Source organism: Oncorhynchus mykiss, chromosome 11 (assembly GCF_013265735.2).
Source record: "Oncorhynchus mykiss isolate Arlee chromosome 11, USDA_OmykA_1.1, whole genome shotgun sequence".
Lineage (NCBI taxonomy): Eukaryota > Metazoa > Chordata > Actinopteri > Salmoniformes > Salmonidae > Oncorhynchus > Oncorhynchus mykiss.
Genome location: NC_048575.1, coordinates 16,381,899 through 16,399,448, shown reverse-complemented (window position 1 = coordinate 16,399,448; position 17,550 = coordinate 16,381,899). Strand labels below are relative to the sequence as shown.

At 42.3% G+C, this 17,550-nt stretch overlaps 1 protein-coding gene across 4 annotated transcripts; it reads right to left on the bottom strand.

Annotated features, from left to right (window-relative positions):
- Nucleotides 1-1,657: 1,657 nt before the first annotated feature.
- klhl15 (kelch-like family member 15) lies at nt 1,658-15,728 on the bottom strand. 4 transcript variants are annotated; one of them, XM_021620343.2, is made up of 11 exons: nt 15,463-15,514; nt 14,987-15,074; nt 14,501-14,603; nt 13,764-13,902; nt 13,460-13,648; nt 13,049-13,273; nt 12,790-12,951; nt 12,472-12,681; nt 11,095-11,285; nt 10,172-10,941; nt 1,658-2,139 (listed from the first exon to the last, which is right to left on the bottom strand). In XM_021620343.2, exons 3-10 carry the CDS (start codon nt 14,518-14,520, stop codon nt 10,173-10,175), a joined length of 1,905 nt encoding a protein of 634 aa, XP_021476018.1. In that variant the 5' UTR covers nt 14,521-14,603; nt 14,987-15,074; nt 15,463-15,514; the 3' UTR covers nt 1,658-2,139; nt 10,172. The 4 variants fall into 4 exon arrangements, with proteins under 4 accessions (XP_021476018.1, XP_021476017.1, XP_021476019.1 ...); XM_021620342.2 differs by lacking the exon at nt 14,501-14,603 and having other exon boundaries at nt 15,463-15,728; XM_021620344.2 differs by lacking the exon at nt 14,987-15,074 and having other exon boundaries at nt 15,463-15,727.
- Between the last annotated feature and the right edge of the window lie 1,822 nt (nt 15,729-17,550).

The following is a 17,550-nucleotide window of genomic DNA, read 5'->3' as shown; positions in this document are numbered from 1 at the left end:
GTAAATGAAAGTATCAGGATGATGTGTGTCTCCTCACCTCTCACTGTCCTGATGGAGGTGCTCACAGTGGGCTCTACAGTCCTGTAGACTTTCTGTTCCACAGGATATGACATCAAGGAGAGGAGATAGAGAGAACCTTAATCTATGCTTCAGTATGTCCTTTCCCAAAATTAAAAATGGACAGAAAGCTCAATGTGTGTTAGTTATGCGCGGGTCCCAGAAGTTATACATGCGAGGAGGGCAGGTTTAAGGTCATTTATTTATTTTACCTTTATTTAACCAGGAATGGCTCATTGAGATTAAAATCTATTTTTCAAGAGCACCCTGGCCAAGATAGGCAGCACCAAGTCATTACAAAAAAATTAGACAGACAGACAACATGAAAAACTACAAGTAATCTAGTAAAAGCCATTGAATTCACAAGAGTATAAAACAGCAAATTAAAAACATTGACAGGTCAGGGAATCAGCCTCAAAATCCTTCATCAGTGATTTAAAAACACCAATTGGGACAAGTTCTTCCAGTTTAAAAGTATTTTGTAAGGTGTTCCAAGACGAGGGCACAGAGGACATAAAACCCCTTTTACCAATTTCAGTTGGGACATTTGGAACAGTTAGCAGGATAAAGTCCAGCGAACGAAGAGAGTACCCACCACATTACTGAACAATAAAAATGCACAAATAAAAAGGTAGTAAACCCAAAATGTCTTTGTAAATAAAAGAATACCAGTGACTGAGTCTACGAGTGACTAGAGAAGGCCAGCCATCCCTGGTATACAAAGTGCAGTGGTGCGTAAGGGTTTTGCAGTATAAAATAAATCTCAAAGTGCCATGGTAAAGAGTGTCAATTGATCTCAAACACTGAGCGGAAGCATTCATATATAAAATATTGTTAAATATTGTGTGGATGAAGGGCGGGTAGGTGGCATGCAGGTTGAATAAAGAGAGAATACATTTAAAATGAATGCATTTTCTCCCCGGTCCCTAAACAAAAGAAGCAGAGATGACAGTGAAAACCTTACAGATGTCAACTATATTGAAGCATTCATTCTACCGATTTAGGACATTATTCTAGTGAGCAAGGGTTTATTTTGTCTTCTAGGGCAACATATGACAAAAGAGTAGCTTCATGTATCTAATTATAGATAAGTTAACTAAGAACTAGCCAACAAAAATGTTGGAAATTATGAGCCCAAAAAATAGTTTGGCCATCACTGACTGTAGCCTACAACGCATTTTCTATATTAGCGGGTTAGGGCTGGGTGTGGGCCTTAGATTTTCACTTTATCACATATAGCCGGGAGGTTGAGGATGGCTTATTAGCAATTGCGGACGGGTGCAGGTGAACAAACAGTTGATCCGTGCACCACTAGTGTGTGTTTGTATGTCTAGTCTTAGTAGACAGTGTCTGTCACCTACCTCTACTTTCTCCAGGGCAACCAGACCCATTTCCTACAGGAAAACAAACAATTACCAAAACATTCTTAAATCTCAACATTCAACAAGATAATGAGGGAGATGCCACTTGTGATATCCTAGATACACCCATCTTGTTCCAGATGATAGGTTCGATACATACATCGCTGAGGAAGAGGTATACCTGACACTGGTCGGTGAAAGGTTCGGCCCATTTCCTCAGCTCGGCCACACCCTGTTCCACTGGCCCCGCCTCTGACTCCACTTACTTGAGCTGGGGCTCTGGAGTAGTGTAGAGGGACGGGAGCTGAAACACACACTTTAATCCAGCAGACTACGTTGTCCTGTCAAATAAATGTAATCTGCAAAGGCCCGTGTGGGGGCCAACACAAACACCAAAACAGACATTATTAGCAGATAAGATCTGTCCATTCATATCTGGGTCGTATCCAGAAATTCATTGTTGGGGGGCCAACAGAAATGTGGACAGGCCTGGCTCCCCAGTTGGTGGGCCTGTGTCCACCCAGGCCCACGCTCCTGCTTCACATAACTGCCACATGTGTTCCTGGACAGGACATTAGAGGGACAGGAAAGCCATACTAGCTAACTCTTCAATACTGAGACTCAGAGCTGCCAGTTTCTCCTTGACCTCTCTAGCAGCCAGGACAGCTGCAGTCCCCGTCATCAAACCCAGGACACCTGACACAGCGGCAGACAGCGGAACCTGGCAGCAGACAAACACATCGTGAGGAGGACAGTTACTTTATGGTAAATGTATGGCAGGAGTCAGGACATTTATGGCAGGTATTTGAGAGTAAGTTACACTAACGTTAACATAAGGTGAATGTTCTGCTCAAAATAAAGAATAAAGCTATTAGTCTAGGACTGCAAAAAAAAATACTGTTTCGTCCAGTCATGTCATAGCCATAGTTATGACTAAAAGAGAAGACGTTTTGCTAACGTTTCAGCCAATGCTCAGCCCCACCACCATCATCACGCTTTACAACGGTATTATTACTGTTGTCATACTGTAGTCTGTCATTAACTACGAGTGTAAGTCTATAATAACCCGAATGCATCTTACAATAATAAAGTTGAGCCATTACCAGTTTCCCAAAGTTTCCTGCCTAGTGACTTTTGTTTTTGTACGGTGACTCGAACGGAAAAAAAACATTAGATTCTACAATTTTAGAACGATGTGCATCTCAACAGCGACATCTGGTGGCACACTATAGTCGGCATCACAGGTGAATACACGACACAAACACCTTTCCCAAACACACCAAATCACCGTTTCTCAAACTCGGTCCTTGGGACCCTAAGGCACCTAAGGTGTTGTTTGCCCTAACACGACACAGCTGCATAAAAGTACGAAAGAATGATGATTAGTTGATTACTTGAATCAGCTGTGTAGTGCTAGGGCAGAAACCAAAACGTGCAGCCCTTGGAGTTCCAAGGACCGAGTTTGGGAAACCCTGCACTAAATTAACCACAAAAGGAAAGCTGAAAAGCTGAACAGTATGAACATTTATTTCTGGATAGAAATTACAAAGTGTTCCAAATAGCAGTGTCTACTCAGATTATAGTAAATACATTGTTTATCTATTCATTTTTTTTGTCAAATAGTCATCATACAGGGTATTTTTATCCTCAATATTCTATTATTTTATCCTACTGAGACTGAGGGCTGATGAGGATTAAATGCTGAGCAATGACAGACATACCGATAGACAGGCAGGCCATGTCCAAAATAAAAACAGCAGGAGTAGTAGATACACATGTTGACCAGCAGAGGGAGACAGCAGTTTGAAGACAGGAGTTTGGCATAATATGGACCCTTTGGCCAGACGCATACTATTCCTGGACCCAAAAACCGATTTCAATGGAGATTCTCTATTGCACATAGCTTTTCAGTCCAGAAGCAGCCTTACGTCTGGGAAACCAACTGGGCCTTAGAGTTCATGATATTGATAGTAATTTTCACATGGGAAAATATACATTGATACAAAACAAACAGAGATGGGAGATGATGACAGAAGACCATATTAAATCTAACCTGCCTTTGTGATGTGTAAACTGAGACTGTTAACATGACTGCCTACAGCACACACACACACATATATTACTCGGTCAAATGGAGACATCTATCTGTGAGGGGGGTCTACCTGCTATTTATACAGTACCGCAAACCGCTCTGAGACTTTATCTGACTGTGGGGAAAGGTATGTTTGTAAGCTACTGCATAAATACTGCACTTGGGGGTTTTACTGAATAAAACCATGAATGTAGGCAGGAGGATGTTGCATAGAGGAGAGGAAGGAGAGAAGAGGGAGAGGAATAGCACAGAACAAGTGGCACAATCTCTCTCTCTCTCCCTCTCTAAAAGCATCATAAAGACCATGACCTATTGCAATGCAAATCATATCAACATCATATTCTAAACCACAATCACACCAAGTTACCTGGTGGTGGATGGGTGTTAGATAAACACACATAAAAAAGACTGACAGAACTGCAGAATAATGTGTTTTAGCCCTTTTCATTGTTGCTCATGAAAAGAAGAATGAGATAGAGATGAGCAGGTTCATTCGATGCAACTGGCTCAGTCAGTCAGACAGAGACAGACAGGACTAAGGTCAGGGTAGGGTTTCACAAAGTAGGATTAATAAGTAAGCCAGATAACTGACGCTCAAGATATCAACTCTTGATTAGAAGGCAAAAATAGTTAATGGCGTTGCATTACTGGGAGTATTGAGTAAGGAACGCCTTGTCCATTTCAAGTTCATCTTTAATGTAAACTCATCTTATTTTTTTGTATCAACTTTTTATTTCATTTATTTTTTAATTCAAAAGTTGTTTCTAGTACATTTGTGGCCAACACCCTACTCCTACCTTGCAAAAAAAACCTTCAGCAGTCAGTCACAGTAACACTCAAAGCAGACAGAGTTAACGTCAATAAATCAAGTGTAATCTTACATACAGTACTGCCAGAGAGACCAGGACCTTAACAATTCTGTCATCCCCGACCAGGGTCGGCTCTAGCCTTTTGGGCACCCAAAGCGAGATTTGGTTGGGCCCTAAGCGAGACTTGTAGGGCTTACTTCAAATTCTTGCTAGTAACAACATTAGCGCAGCTTGCTAGTCAGCTTACATTAGGTACAACCGACATAAGCTAGTGCCACCTTGTGGCCTGGAGTATTTAAACTAAGCAAATTGGAGGTAAAACTGTTCTATGTGAACAACAAAAACATAACTGCAGACACTCTGAGCAGAGGTGCCCCCCTGGAGGTCAAGGACCCTGGGCACATGCCCTACATGCCCGGTCGGTATTTAGATGACTGGATAGACTTACAATCAAAATAATATTAGCTGACATGGCTAATTGAGTGACTAAAACGAACCAGATTTCCATCTAACCTTTTTATGCGAGTAAGGTACCTTGGATTAAAAATGTCAGGCCAGCTTGATGGAAACAGAAAATTGGTCGGTAAACTTTCCAAATGTCGACAAAACCAAATATGTTAGATATGGGGGGACCTTTTTGTGTTGGGAAAAATGAATTATGCAGTTTAAACCTTTTATGTGCAAATATTAATATAATAACCATCATATCTTAGTAAACTTGGAGTCCTGCGATGACATGTTGTGTGGTCCTCCCACTACAACTCATCAGGAAAGCATGCAGTTTATTAGACTACAGATGAAATAAGTTATGATGAACTTCACAGGGTGGTGAACATGCACAGTGATGAGCTTGATGCTCCTTTCCAATAAATAATCGAGGGTCTTATTCTGGTGACATGATCATAGATGCTTGGCTGCCGTTTGTCAAATACAAATAATCCACAATTTGATCCATAATAATCTCATCACATAGGCCAGGGATGGGAAACTCCAGTTCCTTGGGGCCTGATTGGTGTCAAACTTTGTCCCCAGCCCCAGCTAACACATCTGACACCAATAACTGACTAATCATGATCTTCAGTTTAGAATGGAATTAGTTTCATCAGCTGTGTTGGCTAGGGACGAGGAAAGTGACACCATTCCAGACCCTGAGGACTAGAGTTACCCATCCCTGATGTAGGCTATACCAGCAATGTATTGGCGAGCTGTTGGCTAGAGCACACGTGTCAGTACCAGAGTGGGCACACTCGCTATATAGAGCAACATGTTTTGTGAGAAAACCATTAGTAGAGTTGAAATGTGATGGAAACACATTGAACTTCTAGATTTTTTAATTGTATTCGGTACATGGGAATCTAACCGCAAAATGTATTTTATGTGTACTACGTCATCACGCACAGCCTTTTAACTGCAAAGAGTCAATTTCATGGAAACACATCTCTGGTGGGAAAATGCAGTATATTGTTTTTAGGTGGATTTTAGAATATATGAAAATCTGTCGCCAATTGGATGGAAACCTAGCTAGTGACTGATAAAACAAGAGGAAACTTGTTTGCACCTTGAGCATTCTATTATTCTCTTAACAGTAAATTTAGACACAGACTGAGTTCCTAAAAATATATATATAGTTTCTTAAACTCCGTCCTGAGGTCCTCCCTGAGTGCACGTTTAGTTTTTCCCTCTAGCATTACAGCTGATTCAAATCACCAACTCATCACCAAGCTTTGATTATTTAAATTATCTGTGTAGTGCTATGGAAAAACCCAAAGATGCAACCGGAGAGAGGGCAGGACCAAGTTTGGGAAACCTTGACCCAAGTGACCGCTTTGCCTGTAGCCGGCCCTGTTCCTGACCTCTGACATGGTTCTCTCAGTCAGCAGATCAACAGTGTTATTGCAATGTAGTCATGACAGCACTAAATCATCACCATGATCATCCTCTTCGTCACTAAAAATTAACTTTCTCACATGCCCACTAGTATGATGTGTGCATACTTTTTTCCCCTCATTCTGCTCATTCATTTATCCACACACACACACACACACACACACACGCTCCAGATCCCCAGACTCAGAGAGGGGGTTACAAAGAAACTGCATGACATCACATGATGGAGAGACAGACAGAGGGTTCAGAGGACTGTAGGTTGAAACTGAATCATAATAATTACAACAATATGAAACTGACCTCAGTCCAAAATAAACCAGCTAAATCATGAAAAACATTTTCTCAATATTTTTCTATTTCTTCTGAGAAAGCTAATTTTGAAAATGATCAGCTTGAGTTACCCACCACCACTGATCACAAGCGAGTCTACCTTTTCTGCCCGTGAGTAGGACAGATTACTATGGCATGTTTAGTCTCGTACAACAGTGACTAGGGTCTAGTTTCAATGCAGGACTCTTTTGGCAAAGAGGAACTATGTCACTGTCGACATCACTACTTTCTCTGTTTTAAAAAACAACTAAATAGTAGCTAGCAAAATGGAAATTATGGAAGCTGTTTTTAAGGGGTGCCTTTTGCAAGTGGCTAGTTTGCATGAACTACCTTAACGATAAAAACATTTGAATTGAACCACTTTTTGACAGAATCCCTTTCGATTTATACAAAAAGTTCCATACATGTTTGCCCATGGAAGAAGTGGTCAGGAAGCGTCTTTTTGGACCTGAAAAAGCATTTCGCTACACCCACAATAACACCTGCTAAATAATGTGTATGTGAGCAATAAAATTAGATTTGACTTTAAAAGGTGCTGAAAATTGACCCATTGTGCATACTCCACCATACCATAAGACATCCATGTCTTCTTCACTGGAAAAGAGAAACAGTTGAGTTCGATATCATTTAAAAGCTTTCCTACAGTGATGTCAAACTATTTTATTATTTCAAAAAATAAATAAATGTATTTAAAAAAAATATTTTTTTTAAATCATAAATTACTATTGTTTTTATATTCGCATTCGTTGTAGCTTAGGCCCTATTTCACATGAAGTTGTTGTGTTGTGCCCACCGTCGGTTGATAAACAGCATGCTCTTAAATACAGGGTGGGTGTCTTTTCAATCATAGAATGGACCTATCCCTACAGACCACTGCAATTTAGATGGTACACCATTGAAATTGAAACAACATTTTTACTTCTAAATTACCAGCCCGTCTACCCACCATCGAATGTCAACTTAAAATGGTCAAATCTATTTTATTATCCATATTTCTATGATTTAAACAAGTTTTCTATGGATGATTGACAGTATAACTTACACAGATATTCCCATTCAAATCAACATGTGTGGACATCTTTGTGGTACCATTCAAAAGTTGACATTTCAATTTTTTCCCAATTATAGAACTTTTATCAGGCCAAACATGACACTCAATCTGTATTCAAGAGCATGTTCTCAACAGATGGCGGTCACAAAGCCTTAGAGGATGTCAAATAGGGTCGAAGCTAAAACATATGACTAGGAGTTTACGTGTTTTTAGATCATTTATGCTAAAATTGAGAAAAGTTATTACCCCCAGAAATGATAAAATAGCTTGACAACCCTGTTTGTAAGCCTTTAAATTATACACATCAATAGTTATCTTTTCCAGTGATGAAGAAGATATGGGTGTCTCATGGTATAGTGAGGTACAGTTGAAGTCGAAAGTTTACATACAATTAGGTTGGAGTCAATAAAACTCGTTTTTAAACCACTTCACAAATTTCTTGTTAACAAACTATAGTTGTGCCAAGTCAGATAGGACATCTACTTTGTGCATGACAAGTAATTTTTCTTTTTTTTTAACTGTTTACAGACAGATTATTTCACTTATAATTAACTGTATCACAATTCCAGTGGGTCAGAAGATTACATACACTAAGTTGACTGTGCCTTTAAACAGCTTGGAAAATTCCAGAAAATTGTGTCATGGCTTACTTAAGAAGCTTCTGATAAATGCTGTCAATTAGCCTGAGTCAATTGGAAGTGTACCTGTGGACGTATTTCAAGGCCTACCTTCAAACTCAGTGCCTCTTTACTTGACATCATGGGGAAATCAAAAGAAATCAGCCAAGACCTCAGAAAAAAAATTGTAGGACCTCCACAAATCTGGTTCATTCTTGGGAGCAATTTCCAACCGCTTGAAGGTACCACGTTCATCTGTACAAACAATAATATGCAAGTATAAACACCATGGGACCACGTAGCCATCATACCGCTCAGGAATGAGACGGGTTCTGTCTCCTAGAGATGAACGTACTTGGTGCAAAAAGTGAAAATCGATCCCAGACCAGCAAAGGACCTTGTGAAGATGCTGGAGGCAACAGGTACAAAAGTATCTATATCCACAGTAAAACGAGTCCTATATCCATATAACCTGAAAGGCAGCTCAGCAAGGAGGAAGCCACTGCTCCAAAACCACCATAAAAAAGCAAGACTACGGTTTGCAACTGCACATGGAGACAAAGATCACACTTTTTTGGAGAAATGTCCTCTGGTCTGATGAAACAAAAATAGAACTGTTCGGCCATAATGACCATTGTTATGTTTAGAGGAAAAAGGGCAAGCTTGCAAGCTGAAGAACACCATCCCAACAGTGAAGCACGGGGGTGGCAGCATCATGTTATGGGGGGACTGGTGCAGGAGGGACTGGTGCACTTCACAAAATAGATTGCATCATGAGGGAGGAAAATGATGTGGATATATTGAAGCAACATCTCAAGACATCAGTTAAAGGTTGGTCGCAAATGGGTCTTCCAAATGGACAATGACCCCAAGCATACTTCCAAAGTTGTGGCAAAATGGCTTAAGGACAACAAAGTCAAGGTATTGGAGTGGCCATCACAAAGCCCTGACCTCAATCCTATAGAAAATTTGTGGGCAGAACTGAAAAAGCGTGTGCGAGCAAGGAGGCCTACAAACCTGACTCAGTTATACCAGCTCTGTCAGGGGGAATGGGCCAAAATTCATACAACTTATTGTGGGAAGCTTGTGGAAGGCTACCCGAAACATTTGACCCAAGTTAAACAATTTAAAGACAATGTTACCAAATACTAATTGAGGGTATGTAAACTTCTGACACACTGGGAATGTGATGAAAGAAATAAAAGCTTAAATATATCACTGTACTACTTTTCTGACATTTCACATTCTTAAAATAAAGTGGTGATCCTAACTGACCTAAGGCAGGGAATTTTAACTTGGATTAAATGTCAGGAATTGTAATATAAAAAAAATAATTAAAAAAACAGAGTTTAAATGTACTTGGCTAAGGTGTATGTAAACTTCCAACTTCAACTGCACATATGCAAAATGGGTTAACTTTGAGCACATTTATCTCGATTGTTTTGAAATTCAGGTCCACAAACTTTCTGAATGCTTATAAGACATGCAAATGTATATGGAAGGTTTTGTTCAAATCAAAAGGGATGCTGTCAAGAAGTGATGGAATTCAAATGGATTCACCCTTAACTAAGTAAAACCACTGCAAAGGTTTTGCCTTCAAACTTTGGATTTGAATCTCGATGTTCTGGCATGTCTGCCTCACGATTTGCTGGGCGAATCCCCAAAATATTTATTTTCCCTTATCGGCGTAGGCAGTGACGTAGTTCCACTATGCCAAAAGCATCCATCATTAAAACCAGACCATAGTCATGGTGTTGCCTAGGATCGGGTTTTTGAGACTGCTTAGTCCATTCTGTGTCTCTAGTTGAGAAGCTTCTGTGTAGTTAGAGCGTTAGTGTCACACCTGTAAACACTTATCCTCCACCGCCCAGCCCACATCTGCCATCTGGAGCCTGTGGGAGAAGTCTGTCTTAAAAAGGGGGGCATTCCCAAACCTAAAAAAGGAGCATGTCTGAACTGAACCAGACCTCAGCTGCAGCGCCGGACGTGCTCCAGGACGTACTCAGGGAAGTGTAGAGTGCACACCTGCAGCCCGTCCAGTTTGCAAGGCATCCTGGGATACTCGTCTTCCTTCCACTTGTTGTCGTCGGGGTCGAAAGTGAGGATGGAGTCAGAGTAGTGTCCATTATAGCAGAGGCCCCCCAGCACCATGATCTGTCTGTCCAGCACCGCCACACCGTGCCCACTGCGCCCGATGGGCATCGACGCCAGGATGGTCCACTCATCTGTCTCAGGGTCGTAGACCTCTGTGGATGGGCAGCCCTGCGACTCGAATGACGCCCGGAGGATCACACACACCCCCCCGAACACGTACAGCTTCCCGTTATGGGAGATCATCTTATGGAAGCAGCGAGCGTAGTTCATCTTCGACTTGTTCTCCCAGCAGCTGGTGTGTGTGCTGGGGAGGATGGGGGTGCGAGCTGAGCGTGTCCTGTGTGTATCCGTCGTTCCTGCTCCCCCCGAGCCCGCTAAACACACCCCTCCCCCTGCGTCTCGCCCAGGGTCAAACACACACACCTGTTTGGAGGTGGATGAGGATGTGATTCCTCCTGTGATGTAGAGTTTACCGTTTAGGACTGTGCCCTCATGACCGTACTTGTTGACCGGGTACGGGTCCACAAACTCCCAGCGGTCCGCCGTGATGTCATAGCGCTCCGTGGAGTAGAACGTCTCGTCCCGCGTCCGGCCAGCAACAGCGTAGATGAACTTACCAATGACCCCCACTGCAAACTCTGACCTGGAAGTAAAGACAATTGTTTATAAATGCATTTTTGCTAAAAAAAAAAAAATGATTTACCCCTAGTAGACCTTGTACAAACATGAAACCATGTACCACCTGGGTACAGACAACTACAGACCTGTGTACTGACAACTACAGACAGGTACAGACCTGGGTACAGACATGTCGGCCATGCGTAGCCAGGAGTTCTGGCGGGGGTCGTAACGGTAGACTTTAGAGGAGGCGTGGAACTCCCCGTCAGGCCCTAGCTCCTCCCCACCCAACAGGAAGGCAAAGTTGTTGACGATGGCCAAGCAATCTGGACGGAGAGGGACCTGGGGACCTTCCAACTCCCACCACACCTACAGACAGATCATACAGACATTACACGTCACATATTACACCAGGGGTTCCCAACCTAGGGGCAGCAACATTTCATTGGGGGGGGGGGTGCGGGAACTTCCAGTTAAACAAATGAACGCATTCAACAGAAATGTGTCTTCCGCATTTAGCCTAAACCATCTGAAGTAAACCGATCTAAAACAATGCCTAAATTTGCGATGCTTTAGGCTAGAAACAAGCGGTAAATGCCAGAGGAAGACTCTGATGCACATATATTTGGTTAGGCTCTGACGTTCCTAAGCTGAGCTACGACCTTCTAAAGTCGAGGATTCAAAGAAATTTGACTTTGCTTGGGAAGTTTTTTTAATTATTTTTATTACATTTCAAATTACAATAACAACAAAAATTGCTTGGGAAGTAATATTATACAATGTATATCAAAAGAGAATATGTATGATTAAATTGAGAGTTCATATAAATTATCAAAAACATTTGGTAGCGGAATAACATATTCCTTATCCATTATTATTAATAATAATATCAGCCTACTTAAAAGATGTCAAGAGTCTTGTTAAACTATACTGAACAAAAATATAAATGCATTATGCAATGATTTCAACAGTTTTACAGTTCTTATAAAGAAATCAGTCAATTTAAATTAATTCAATGATCTCAGACGATCTCGCTGGTGAAGCCGCCGGATGTGGAGGTCCTGGGCTGGCGTGGTTACACGTGGTCTGCTGTTGTGAGGCTGGTAGGACATACTGCCAAATTCTCTAAAACAACGTTGGAGACGGCTTATGGTAGAGAAATTAACATTAAATTATCTGGCAACAGCACTAAGGTAACATTCGTGCAGTCAGCATGCCAATTGCATGCTCCCACAACTTGAGACAACTTGAGAGCATTGTGTTGTGTGGAACAACTGCACATTTTAGAGTGGCCTTTTATCAAGCTGGTGGTGTATTTAATATAGGCTACCTCAATAAACAAAATATTTTCAAATGGGAGAAAGGGCACCCTGGGAAAAAAAAAAGGTTGGGAACCCCTGTATTAGAGAATGGCTACAACAAAATCCTCCACACTTCAGGAGCGTTGTTCATACCTGCTGGATCTTACCTTGGGTCTGTGCAGCAGTGGGATCTTACCTTGGGTCTGTGCAGCAGTAGGATCTTACCTTGGGTCTGTGCAGCAGTAGGATCTTACCTTGGGTTTGTGCAGCAGTAAGATCTTGCTGTTGACCATGCTGTGTCCGATCATGCCCCTGAACACGGCGGTCTGTGGTCGGACTGAGCGGATGCGGTTGGACCGCGTCTCAACCAGCGGCTGCTCGTTGACGTCGTGAAAGTAGCCGAGAGCCTGGTCCACCTCCTGACGCAGCCGTCGAGAGTAACGATAGAACTCTGACGTCTTCACCTGAGGGAGGGGAGGAGCGGGAGACAAAGAAGAATTAGTAAGAGGTGATGTCATAGAGAGCAGGTTGCACACATGGGAACCATGTGACTCATCTTGTGTGTGTCTTACCTTCTCGAAGACGTTAGCAGCAGTCATCAGACAGAAGCGTAGAGACTGGACGACAGCGTCTGTGTGTCTCCAGCGGCGGCGGTCGTGTCGGAGCCAGGCCTGGACAGACTCATACAGCTCTATCTCCGGGAAGCGACTCAGGGCATCACTGTCCAGGTACGCCTGACACACACAGTTAATAAGAATATATCACCTGTTATAAAGAGCATCACTTTTTAGGTACACACACAACTAATATGTGAGAGTTATTCCAGCCCACCTGCAGTCTCTCAAGGCTGAGGTAGGACAGGAAGTCAGGTCTGCTCATCAGAGGAACAAAGTTCTCCAGCAGGAAGTTGTCAAGCTGCTCCTGCACACCCTCCACCCCCACGCTGAAGTCCTCAAGCAGCCTCAGCACTTCAGCACAGTTCTCCAGACAAATCTTAGACAGCAGGAAGGAACAACAGAACTCTACCACCTCTGTCAGCTGGACATACATGGCTGCCTAGAGGGTGAGGGGAAACAAAGAGAGAGAGTGACAGATCATCAGCAAGAAGGAACAAGAGAATTGGACATACATCACAGCTTAAAGGGTTAAAGAGACAGGTGTGTGTGTGTGTGTGTGTGTGTGTGTGTGTGTGTGTGTGTGTGTGTGTGTGTGTGTGTGTGTGTGTGTGTGTGTGTGTGTTACCTGTAGTATCTCCTGCACAGTGACCATGCTGAGCTCCAGTGAACCGTAGTACATGAACCTCAGTACGTGGCCGAAGCCGGCAGCTGTTAACCCTTTCATGTGGATCTTGTCCTGGTCTCTCTCTCTCATGTCTGCTGTGAACATGACCCGGAAGTAGTCACTCTGGGTCGCTAGCAGGGCTTTGTGAGCCTGGAGGAGGGGATAACATTACATTAGTGTGAGTGAGTGAGTGAGTGAGTGAGTGAGTGAGTGAGTGAGTGAGTGAGTGAGTGAGTGAGTGAGTGAGTGAGTGAGTGAGGCTAACCTGGAAGTGGTGTTCCTCTATGAGCAGTGTGACGTCCAATAGGAGTCTCTCCTCGTAGAGCGCCCGAAACCCTGAGGACACGCTCCCATCATGCACCTGGGACAGGTACATCTCCACCTCCCCCGCCGACATCACACACCTGGAGGAGGAGAGAGGAGGTTAATAGCTCACACACACCTCCCCATGGACAACACACACCTGAAGTAAGGAGAGGGGATTAATAACACACTAGTAATATGATGGTAGTAATGCTTTACTGTTCAACCACAGACCAATAAAAGAGTCACTCAAAAGGGATGCATCACACTGCAGTTAAAACACAATGTTGTATTTCTCTTTCTAACACATGGCTGTGTTTTTTCTAACACGTACGTGTGTGTGTGTGTGTGTGTGTGTGTGTGTGTGTGTGTGTGTGTGTGTGTGTGTGTGTGTGTGTAAAAGTCTGTCTCAGTGGAAGGCTCTAGAATGACGTCAAGCACATTCAACATTCACACCTCAGCGCTCATACAGACAGACATCGAAATAGACACCCACACTAAAATACATACCCACACTAAAATACACACCCACACTAAAATACACACCCACACTAAAATACACACCCACACAGAAACGTGTGCTGCATGCGTACACCCAAACACACCAGCAGACAATTATGCACTCACACACTAGCAGCAAACCCACAGACAATCAGATACAAATGCATGCATTCATTCTCTCACACAATGCACACTCACCTCTGATTGGCCACGGGCATGTCAGAGGGGGTATTCCGAGCCAATCAGAGGACAGTGGCCCTTGTGTCCCGGGAGAAACTAACAACGCCCTTCTCTGAATCACCTGGACGACAAACCCAACATTTTATTGTACATCGAAACTGTATGTTGAAAATCAACTAAAAAAATGTAGCAATAAAAAAAAAGGTTATTCAAACCAAACCGCAGGCTAGACCTAAAGTTACTGAGTAAGTTAAACAAGCTGTCTGAACAGAACTTTCCCTGATTGAGAAGAACACATACTGAGGCTCCAAGAACAGGCTGCCTTGGATCCCCATTCCAATACTCAAAATTGCACCATTCCCTCCTGCTTTGTCAGATCAATGGCTGGTGGCCCTATTAAGGAAGAAAGGATCCCTCCTTTCGGCCACCAGCCGTGGATGGAGGATGTAGGCTACAGGTAGAAGTAGGAATGGATGGTTGTTATGGTTGTCATGGAGATTGTACCTTTTGGGGGCCTCGAGGACAGTCTCGAACTTAGCTGACAGCAGGCTGAGGGGACTCTCACATTTCCTCTGTTTATGTTTGCCCTGATCTAGAGACAGAGAAAAACATTCTACAACGCTAGAAATTAATTCCCCCCTATGAATTAAATCATAATTGATAATCTAGCTAGTGCATTTAACGTTAACTGACTCAAAAACATTAGATTCGCCGTGTAGGCTAATCTTTGACGTAATCGTGTTGGCTAGCAAACTGACGTTACAACGTAGCTAACCAGTGAGCTCGCGCAGACGGGAAAATCACAGATTGCTTATTTTTCGCGCAAGGCCATGACAGGACAGTCAAAATGATAGCCAATGTAGCTAGCCAACTTCCTAACGGCAATACACATTTTATTGCAAGATTGAATGGACTTGTAGCTCACGACATCCCGTGGAATTATTTATCGCTAGCTAGCTTAGCAGGCTAGTGTCTCTCACCTCGGCGCTGCGAGTCCCCACAACCCCTCTTTGACCAGGCAGACCTGGCTTCTTCTGACATGTGTTGCGGGTTTACATCCGAGATCAAGAAAAAGGACAATAAAAAAACATGGCCGAAGATTCCTTATCGTCCATTTACAATTCCACCGCGGCTTTAATTAGTCGTTATTTTAACTTGATATCAATATACTGTTTGTCTGTAGAGTCCATAGACACTGCAGACGCCATATTCCCCGCACTGACGTCATTTCCTAGGTATAGCCTGTTAGAACGGAACTTTAGTGGCGTCGTTGTGCAGTGCAAGTGAACCTGTCAATCAAAATCATCAGGCAGGTGTTCTAGGGTCAACCTGCGATTATAGAGCTGCAGTGGTGCAGAATAATTGAGGCCTCTCTCTTCATATTATTAATGAGAACTTGTTCTCAACTAGCCTACCTGGTTAAATAAAGATGAAATAAATATATATATATTGACCTTGTAATCAACTATCCTCTCTATCTATCTCTCCCTCACTTTCTTTTTTTTCTCAGCAGTTAAACAGAATGATGGAATGATTTTTGGTGGATCAGCCAGAGCGGGCTGTTCCAGCAACCCTGCTCACACACTTTTGATGTCCCGCCCTCATCCTCCTTACCGGTATTAACATTAAAGCCTTGTCTGAATCTCTGCATCATATCCATGTTAGTTCTACATTGGGGCAGTGTTAATGAGTCTATACCCCAAATAATTTTTCAGGTGGAGCACAACATTTAAAACTCTTTACACTACCGAGCAGCGCTGTAGCTTACTGTTTTGGCCTGGTTAAGCATAAGGTTATCGTTATGCTGATTCAGGGTATATAGGGCATCCTGATCATCCTGGACCTCAGTGCAGACTTTCACATTGTGAACCACAACATCCCACTGGAAAGACTGGAGCAGCTCATTGCTCTCACTGGCCTGGCCATTGGCTAGTTCAAATCCTACCTCACAAACAGACAATTTGTCACCATGGACCAGAGATCATTAACTACTGTAGATTAAGCTGTGGGCAGTGGTGAAAAAAGTACCCAATTGTCATACTTGAGGAAAAGAAAAGATACCTTAATAGAAAATGACTCAAGTAAAAGTCAAAGTAACCCAGTAAAATACTACTTAAGTAAATGTCAAAGTATTTGGTTTTAAATATACTTAAGTATCAAAAGTAAATGTAATTGCTCAAATATACTTAAGTATCAAAAGTAAAAGTATAAATAATTTTATATTATGCAAACCAGACGGCACAATTTTCATATATTTTCTTTTTTACGGATAGCCAGGGGCACACTCCAGCACTCAGACATTATTCACATCTAAAGTATTTGTGTTTGGTGAGTCCGCCAGATCAGAGGCAGTAGAGATGAGCAGGGATGTTCAATTGATAAGTGTGTGAACTGGACCATGTTCCTTTCCTGCTAAGCATTCAAAATGTAACGAGTACTTTTGGGTGTCAGGGAAAATTGATGGTGTAAAAAGTACATCATTTTCTTTAGGAATGTAGTGAAGTAAAAGTTGTCAGAAATATATATGGTAAAGTAAAGTACAGATAACCCCAAAAAACTACTTAAAAATAATTTGTAGACTACAAATTGACAGCAAGAAGCACAAACATATATAATATTTGACTAAAACATAATAATTTCAAACCTTACTTACATTTCTATACGATCACATACAGTGAGTGTAGAAAACATTATGAGCACCTGGTCTTTCCATGACATAGACTGACCAAGCGAATCCAGGTGAAAGCTACGATCCCTTATTGATGGTGGAGGGGCTGTGCTGGTGAAGGATTGACGGGATATGGAGAATGAGATACTATTGAGAAAATGAGAGCGATAATGTATCATTTAACATAGAGCGGGCACTTGACAATAAAAAAATATTAAAAAACTACAAATGGACTAATAACGAGTGACGTCATCAATAAAGGACGGACCCAACGCATGTATCTGAAGTTCTTTCTCACTTATTTTATGATGAGTAAATCAAACAAAAGCACATCGATGAAACGATATTAATTATATGCAGTTACTTCACAGTAGCTGTCAATAGCACCAGTGAATATTGT

Excerpts from the sequence above, each read along its gene's own strand:
- klhl15 (XM_021620342.2), bottom strand. The coding sequence starts at position 15,523 with ATGTCAGAAGAAGCCAGGTCTGCCTGGTCAAAGAGGGGTTGTGGGGAC. Across the intron at positions 15,075-15,462 it reads TGGGGACTCGCAGCGCCGAG|ATCAGGGCAAACATAAACAG; the intron begins GTGAGAGACACT and ends CTCTGTCTCTAG. Across the intron at positions 12,952-13,048 it reads TCAGCCTTGAGAGACTGCAG|GCGTACCTGGACAGTGATGC; the intron begins GTGGGCTGGAAT and ends TGTGTGTGTCAG.